This window comes from Euprymna scolopes, chromosome 4 (genome assembly GCF_053919585.1).
Source record: "Euprymna scolopes isolate OS-2025 chromosome 4, ASM5391958v1, whole genome shotgun sequence".
In the NCBI taxonomy this organism is placed as follows: domain Eukaryota; kingdom Metazoa; phylum Mollusca; class Cephalopoda; order Sepiida; family Sepiolidae; genus Euprymna; species Euprymna scolopes.
Window position 1 is genome coordinate 86,834,391 of NC_136485.1, and position 9,472 is coordinate 86,843,862.

A 9,472-nucleotide genomic window follows, 5' to 3' on the forward strand; every position below is an offset into this window, starting at 1 on the left:
GGCAATTTAAAGCAGAATAAAAAAAAATTATTTCAGCGCGTTTGGTCCACCGTAGTCGAAAGGCGGCAAACGTTTTCAAACGGGATCGAAAAAATGATGCTATTTTTAACACAAAGGGCACAATATTTATCGAATTTTTTTTTGTATCGATTCTTCAAAGTATGCCCTGTTTAATAATGGTCATGCATTATTCGGTTCGCTAAAGAAATTGTTAATTTATTTATCAAAGATTTTAAAATGGCTTTTTTCGTATAAATATTAACATTTTTTTTTTGTTTTGCTTAACTTAAATTAATTATTTTACTTAACATATTCACCGAATTTCACACTTCAAAACTCAAAAGCGGGATAATTAAACACAATCGAAGTTCTGATATTCAGACGTCAAAATAAGGTATGCAAACAATTTTTTTTTTAAATCTATATTTCTGTCCCTTACAACAACACAATATGTTTTTTTCAGTTTCAGATGATTATTTTAAGCATATTTGTACCACCTCAAAACAAGGGGGGGTTTGTAAGTAAAAAAAGAAATATATATAAATATCGTTTATGAAAAATAAGTACACTGTTATAAAGTTCATTCTTCTCTTAATAATCGCTGAAAATTTCGTATTGATCGGATAATTATCTGATTTTTGGTAGATTTTTAAAAAGACGGTCCGCCAAAAAGTACTTACCTGTCCCCCCCCAGTTTTGGCGGTGCCTATATTCTTATCATGTGACTGCTTGTCTGTTGAAATAGACTGTTCGTGATTTTATGAAAATAAATAAATAAATAAATAAATAAATAAATAAGAAAATAAAACCAATACAGTAAATAACTACATAAATACATAAACAAAAATAAACATTTAACGTTCGTTTTATTTTTGCCAAGTAACGGTTAATTTTGAATTATATTTTTCAAGTATTTAATGTTCTTTTAATTTTTGTTTTTTAACCTGCGACGGTAATTCAATTCTAACGACTGTTCATGTTGAAGTTTTTTTCCTTCGGCCAGATCCAAGCTGACGCTTGTTGAGTTGTGGCTTTAAGTCGATTAGAGGCAGCTTTAAGCTTATGGCCGATCATTCCCAGTTTTGTAAGAAGCGAAATAGCCGAGTGGCCTAGAAACCCACGACAACCCACCTCAACAGGTAGTGTTTCGTAACGATTTTTCTTTCGTTCATGTGCGTCTTCTACATTCTCCTCCCAGGGAACCGTCAATTCTATCAGGAGGACACTCTTCTTTGTGTCAGACCATGCTACAATGTCTGGTCGTTTTTCCGTTTGCATTATGTGGAATTGTAATGTAATCAGGTTCGCCGAGATTTTCCAGTCATTAGATCCATTCAACAGCTCCACTTCAGAATTTTTCCTCCTCACAGGACGTTCACCTTCTTTGTGAAACTGGATCGTGGGTTACTTGACTGTCACTGTTTGTTGGTTTGCTGACTCACATTGTGTTCTCAGCAATTCAATAATTATCTCCAGTACCTGGTTATGTCGCCATGTGTACAACTGAAGTAATTTGGGGCATGCGGATAGCACATGGTGCAGAGTGCCCCCCCGATCCTGTTTACATGAAAAACACAGGTCTGAATTGGTATACCCCCATAATTTTAGATTAATCGCATTAGGCAGAAGATCATGCGTAGAACGAAGAAGAAATGGTATCTCCAATGGTTCCATCGCAATTAAGGATTCTCACGAAAACTTAATTGGTTCGATGTCATTCCATTTTGTCCATGCACATTGTTTGGCCTGAGCGACAGCAACGGATGTTCTTTGCTCCTCCTCAAACACCCTGACCTTTTCGAGCACCATATCTCTTTTTTCCTTTGGACCCTCTTTAGAGAATATTTTGTTAGTCGTACTGCCTAGTCCAGCTCTATTGGTTTGAGTGACGCACATTATATCCTGTATTTGTAGGCTACATTCCGCCTCATGTGTGGTCTTACTGGCCGACCATTTTGCCCTTGATTTTATTTCTGGGTGTATTTTTTTAATGATCTCGTCAGCTGAGTCCCTCACCATCATATGGAGTCTCACTTTTCCAACTTTGAACTCTTCCACTAGGGAGGATATTGGCAGCTGTAGGTTTCCAGCATTAGTATATAGGCCTACTTTCGAAAAACGAGGAGGAACTCCAAGCCACTTGCGCAGGTATGTATTACCCACCTGTTGAATGCGTTCAACGCGAGATAGTGCAATTTCATATATTTGTAAAGGCCATAACATGCGTGGTAGTAGACCATGTTGGTAACACCAAGCCTTCATCCGTTCGGGTAGATCTGTCTTTTCAATTGACTTAAGACCCTTTAAAGTTACTTTCTGGATTTCTATACCCCGATGTTGACCAGTAAGGGGATTGAGTACATGCGCCCAAGGCTTTTAACTGGAATCTCCTTAACTGTTGAGATTGTATCAATCCCAATTTTTAAATGGATTTCCCTAACAGATTCTTTGACTAACGAAAGGCTTCGACTTTTCTTTGGTTTAACCTTCATCCTCGCCCATGTAAAAAGGTCATGGTATTTTTGTAGAAGTGCATCGGCATCATTTTTGGATGGGACAAGAATAATGATGTCATCCATAAAAGCTCGGGATGGAGGAAGATTCAGTTGCTCGGAAGTCATCACTCCTTTTGATGTGTTTGCTGCACTAAGCAATATGATTTCAATTGCTAGAACGAAAAGAAGTGAGGAAATCACACACCTCATCATAACACCGATCTCGAGCGCCTGCCATTTTGTGGTATAGTTTTTTACAGTAAATTTCACTCACCTTCTTCGGGAAGTTAAACAATTCAAGGGTCATTCGGATTAATTGGTGCGGAACTGACCTGTATGCATTTGAAAGATCCAGCCAAATTACATGAAGTTCCGCTTTATCTTTTTTCGCCGATGTTAATGAATTCCAGATCATTTGTAAATGCTCCAGACATCCGGGTAAATCGGTTATTCCGGCCTTCTAGACAGATGTGTTTACATAATGGTTGCTCATCAGGAAATTTGTCATACGACGAGCAAGAACGCCAATATATATATATATATATATATATATATATATATATATATATATATATATATATATATATGTATATATATATATCTATATATATGTATATATATATATATATATATATATGTATATATATATATATATATATATATATATATATATATATATATAAAGCTGAATATCTGTGGTGTATGTGTGTGTGTGTGTGTGTGTGTGTCTGGTCACGAATAGGCTCCTATATGGTTGACTATTTTAAAAAATGATTACATATAATGATAGAAGATGTATCGAGACACAGGAATGGGTATGTTTGATCTGGCAGAACGGTGGTTCATTAAAATTGTGGGGTCTGCGTTCGCACATGGTCCACAAAGTATGGAAAAAAAAATTAAAAAAAATTAAAAAAAAACGTTTACAAGTGTTTTTGATATAGATGTACATAAGAATACTTTGATAAGTATGTTTTAACTTAAATAGGGATGATATAATAAATTTGTGGGGTCTGCGTTCGCGCCTGGTCTCCATAGAATTGAAATAGGCACAAACTTTAATAAAGACTTCTAATATCTATCTGCGTAAGAATACTTTGATAATTACGTTTCAGTTTGAAGAAATATGGTATAATAAAATTATGGGGTGTTCGTTCGCGCCTGACCTCCATAGAATGGAAATATGACACAAAGTTTAACAATGTTTTTTTAATATAGATCCACAGAATATTGTGATAAGTGTTTCAGTGTGAACAGGTATGGTATAATAAATTATGGGGTTTATCTATTTTATTTTTATTTCATCATATTTTCCTTTGGTTTTGATACCCCTAAATTCGAAGCTATCTCTTTACAACCCTTCCTTTTCATAACCTATCATACGTTCATAAATCAGAGTCCATTTTCTGTAGGCTGCTTTTGAACACAATCAACAACGGGTACTTTTGCTAGTATATATATATATATATATATATATATATATATATATATATATATATATATGTATTTAATTTTTTGTTCATAATATTATTTTGTATTCCTGCATGTCACCAATTAAAAACAAATAAAGAAAAGTTATAAGCTTTTATACTTTTCGTATTTTTTTTATACATTTTCATTTATATATATATATATATATATATATATATATATATATATATATATATATATATATATATATATATAGTAATGACCTACAATATAAATCTCACCTGCCTGTTTAAATGTATGTATGTATGTATGTATGTATGTATGTATGTATGTCTCGCAAAAGCTTTCGATAGAGGCGACAGATTTTCACAAGATTGATTTCATTTTGAAGCTTGGATCTTCGGACGACAAATACCGATAAATTGGTCAAAAACATTGATTCCTTCACTCTCAACTGGGAACTTTTGTACAGGTAGGTTAGAAGTTTTCGCTGACATTTTTTGCAAGTCATTCAACCCTCGCGTTCACGACGTCGCTTAAAACGCGTTATTTCGACCGCCTGTGACGTCACAACCACGGTAGGCACATCGGTAAGAGTTTTTTTTTTACCTCCTTTTCCTCTGGCATGTTACGAGTTCGAGCCTGCTTACTACTCCTATTGTTTTTCCCTTTTTTTAATCTTTGTTCACTCAATACCTTTACACACACCTCCACTTTTGTTTTCTGCCTTCGCGTCACGGGTTCGAGCCTGCCTACCTACCTACTACAACTTTTTCTTTGGTCAACACACACCTCCAAACACCCGGACAACACCGGGCACCCAGACTAGATAGTAATAAATAGTGATATTTACAACTAGGAATAAAATTGGTTTAAGGCTCCTAGAATTCGTACCAGAATTGTCCGCAAGGACCCGTGGTTAGAGTACTTGAAAAATTATATGATATATTCCTGAAGGTTGAAGGTTCAATCCTCAGTGTGGGCGACCGAAAAATACAATTGCGAATTACTTAGGACCTCTATCTAGTCATGGCTGATGGAGCAAGAGCACGCTACTCCGGTGAAGTAAATAAAAGTTTCCGCTCGAAATTCCGCCCAAATTCCCGAGTTCGACAAGATACATTAAGATACACATATGAAGAAGATCGGAGGTTCCATCGACCAAAACGTTGTGAAAATCACGAACAGTAGTCTGATGCATCCAAATAATACGAATAACCAATTCTCATCTAAAAAATTCATTAACGTAACAACAACAACAACAACAACAACAACAACAACAATAATAATAATAATAATAATAATAATAATAATAATAATAATCTCCTTTTTTGTGTATATTCCCATAACCTGGCGCCACACCAAATAACTAAGGAGAGGCAAGAAGATAAAAAGGCCGAGGAGAGAAAGCACCAGCCAGACCTCCAATGGATGAATACAAAGAGGACTGGGAACTTGGGTATGCTTATTGCGTACCAAATTCCAGTGAATACCAATGGTCGCTGCCAACGAGAAATCAATGGTAAACGGTTATTGAGATAACGAAATTCATCTACATAGGTTATTGAAAGAGATGGAGTACTGGAAATCTAGGGAAACTTGTTATTACTCAGACTCCAAAGAATACCACAATTTGTCCTCAAAGAGAAGTTTTGATGATGTCCTGTATGACTACTCCCATTGAGTAAATAATAAAATTATAAACAATAGTAATGGCTCCCATATAAATAATAATTACGCAAATAAAAACGAAAGGCAGTAGTAGAGAAAACATTTAATTGTAAAATAATGTTTACATTAGCCATTACAAAATAATAGCATAGTAAAAAGCAAAATTTACTTAGCCACAATATATACAAACGTAAATTCAGATAACAAAATTATTATATAGGGTTAACTGTACTGAAATAAAAGATATCATAACCACAACAGTACATTCAGTAACAAAATAACACAGGTACAGTACATTATTGTTTAACTATTATTGAGATGGTAAAGAAAACTGACGTTTGTCTATTCGATTTGAAAATGATATAGATATGTAAACGGTCTGTGTAGACTATGTTTGAATGAGAAACTAAAAAAATTAAGTTTTCAAGATGTCAAAAAATACTAAATTTCAGAGCGAAATAGAACTGTAGATATATAGTTTACTCAGGGATAAATAATAAAAAAAAAATCAAACACATTTAAAAAAAAGTTTATATAACGCTAAAATCATAATTCTAAAATAAATCTAAGATGGCTATAGCTAACAAGAACAACGCGACAAACAAAATGTTGTAGTTTTTCCGGGTCAGAGTAAGGTTACCGTTTGTTTGTTCGATCCACTTCACAGAGAGGATCACGAAAACTTTCAAACAAAAGAATCAATACTCATTGACTGTAGAAAAAGTGGGCAGTGAGGGAGTAATAAAACTAAGGACTCTTATTGGTTATATGCTAGCGTATGCACTGATTAGCTATGAGAAAATAATTTAAAAATGTAAATCCATACAATTAATTTGACGATTTACATAATTACTATTAGAAATTTTATTCACAAAGTTAAAAATGAATATTTAAACGGAAAGGTATTTCAGATTGTTTTTATTTTATTGTCTTTCTCTTTATGGCAAATCAATGGTTCCGGTTTCCCATATCCGGTTGTTTGATTATGAAGCTTTAATATTCGTTTGTTTTTCAGCACATCAAATATAATAATCCAGTCGCTAATGTTTGTGGCGCGATCATCTGTTATCACGTAAAATCGTCTGGGTCAGAGATCGTACAATTAATTTTAGAACCGTCTTCCAGTCAAAGTTGGGTTCCACTGCCTGATTGATGACATAAGGCGCCAATTCTTTTTCTCTGCTATAAAAAGAAAAAAAAAAAAATCGAAGTCTAAAAGTAAATTCACAGTGAAATCCAAAAAGTAATGGGGGTTTGCTTAGAGTTGTCGCTTTTCTCATATATAAGTGATGATAAAGATATGAACCCGGCCAGAAGAAAGGAACACATCACAGATGAAAATATAATAAAACTTGTATTTTGAAGAAGGAAAAAGAAGAAGAAAGCAAGGAAAGTATCTTGCACATAGCCGGTATTTGCGGGAACTTATTTCTAAATATGCGCGTTTTTTAACAGTTTTTATATTTCTTATTCTCTAAGTTCGTTTCGGTTGGGATGTACAAATAGTAAGTCCTGTCTTCTGTGCAACAGTTGCTGATTCATTCCTTGCACGAGTCTTGAAAATGGAGATAGGTGAACTTGTTTCTCGAAGGATCACATCCAAAAGAGGAAGAAACTTTGAAACAACTTCTCACGTGGAGTTCAGTAAAAATTCTAAAAAGTAATCTGTTACTGTTTTTCATCTATTCACAAGGCACCTAGCAAACGACTCCATAATTATTTCGATATTAAGTTTTAGGCTAGTAAGAATCATATGAAATGGCAGCAAGCAAAATTAGCTTCGACAGTATTTCTATTAAAGAAGAAGCTTATTAAATGATGGAAAATGTTTAATTGAAGGAATATTAAATACTGGGAGAATACGGAGGGTTGAATCAGATATGATTATTTCTCTACAGACAGTGGGCTTTGTAATATGGAGTGGACTGTTAGAAAATCTCAAAAATCTTTTCTAAACAGTAAAGGTCTACTCATATAAATGAAACCATACGACGTCTCTGAGCTATGTACATGTTCCGTTCTATCTCCTCTAGGATCCTCCGACCACTCCGTTGTATCAGTTAAGATAAAAATGAAATGTAATAAGTCCCTAGACGTACCTCTCCACCGTACTGTATATCGATACTCTATGGCTGACTGGGATAGATTCCGTACATTCATATCTGATCTACCTCTCCATTCCATGTTTAAAAAGGATGTGTCCTCAATAGTATCAGACCTGACCGAATGGTTAATTGTAGGCATAGATCGATTCATACCATCCAAAAAATTCCAACAAAAACCTAACGGCCAGCCATGGTTCTCCCCAGAATGTGCTGCTGCCATCGCGCACAGAAATCACTTTTTCCATAGCTACCAACGTAATAGATGCACTGAGACTAAAGCTGTTTCAGGAACGCCAACAACCACTGTAAAAGAGTAATAAAAAATGCAAGAGAGCTATATGCTCAGTCCGTTAAATCCGAAGTAGCTGATCAGCGGCTTGATCTCCACCATTTTTGGCAAATAACAAATAGGACCATGGAGAGAAGCGTGCGTTCTATCCCAATCATTATCAATGGACAAGAGGTAATCTCGTCAGCATCAGACGAGGCCAAACTCTTTGCCAAGAACTTTGCAGCTAATTCTACCCTACGCGAGGAAGACCATCAACTCCCCGTATTTCCTCTTATAACACACAACACGCTAGGTAACATACAAATATCTGTGCGTGAGGTCGCCAAGCTAATCAAGACCCTTGATTCCAGTAAAGCAACTGGCTCTGACGGCATCCTAATTATAGTGTTAAAAAAGATTCGACCAGAACTTGCTCCCATACTTACAAAACTGTTTAAGCGTTGCCTTAAGGAGAAGTGCTTTCCAAACACCCCTGAAAACCTCATCAGTATGCCCTGTATTTAAGAATTCAGGTGAAAAGTCATCTCCCTCTCAGTACAGACCAATAAGTCTCCTGTGTGTCATGAGTAAGTTGTTGGAATCCATATTAAATAGAGAAGTAGTCAACCAACTCAGCAGAAATAACCTTCTTAGTAACACACAATATGGTTTCCGTTCTGCAAGATCTACAGCAGATGTACTAACGGTTATATCTCATAGGATTAGCGAATCTCTCGAGAAAGGCTTCCTTTCTAATGCAATTGCTCTTCACATATCATCGATAAGGTATGGCATCAAGGCCTACTTCACAAGATTTCCAACTACAGTATAATAGGCAGGATAGGCTGTTTTAGCAGCTCCTGTCCAGATGTGGCAGCAGTATTCCATCCTTGGACGTACTTGGCTTTTATATAGCTAGAGAATTGCATAAAATCACTGATAGGCCCATAAGAGTAGTGGTTGATGGACAAAAATCAGGGGCTCACAGTATTAACGCTGGAGTCCCTCAGGGGTCCATCCTGGGCCCAACTCTCTTCCTGATCTACATCAATGATCTCCCAAAACACACACTTAAATCATTCATAGACATCTATGCTGATGACACGACCATCTACGGCAACACACCAAAGACTGTAAATGACAAAGTTCTCTCTGATTCTCTCCCCTGATTCTCTCTCCTCTGATCTCGAGCGCGTGGTACAGTGGGGGAAGAGGTGGCTGGTTACCTTTAATGCATCTAAAATCCAGCTCCTATCTTTACATCATCAACGCTCTGATCCCCATCTGGTATCAATTGAAATGGATGGCTCTCATCTAGGGAAGGCCCCATGTTTTCACAAGCTTCTGGGATTGAGCATTACTCCTGATCTGAAATAGAACACGTACATCAAGTCTGTTGCCAAGGTCGCTGGAAAAATGGTGGGATCCTTCTACCGCCCCAGAAGATATCTCACTACTGATGCAATTCTCTAGCTATATAAAAGCCAAGTACGTCCAAG

General features: G+C 35.9%; 1 protein-coding gene across 1 annotated transcript; it reads right to left on the reverse strand.

Moving 5' to 3' along the window:
• Positions 1-963: 963 nt before the first annotated feature.
• On the reverse strand, positions 964-1,278 carry LOC145271116 (uncharacterized). The gene has a single exon (XM_080126660.1). It carries the CDS (start codon positions 1,276-1,278, stop codon positions 964-966), a length of 315 nt encoding a protein of 104 aa, XP_079982786.1.
• Positions 1,279-9,472: the final 8,194 nt, after the last annotated feature.

What these genes read in the sequence shown, in the direction of transcription:
- LOC145271116 (XM_080126660.1), bottom strand. Translation starts at nt 1,278, where the DNA reads ATGCAAACGGAAAAACGACCAGACATTGTAGCATGGTCTGACACAAAG.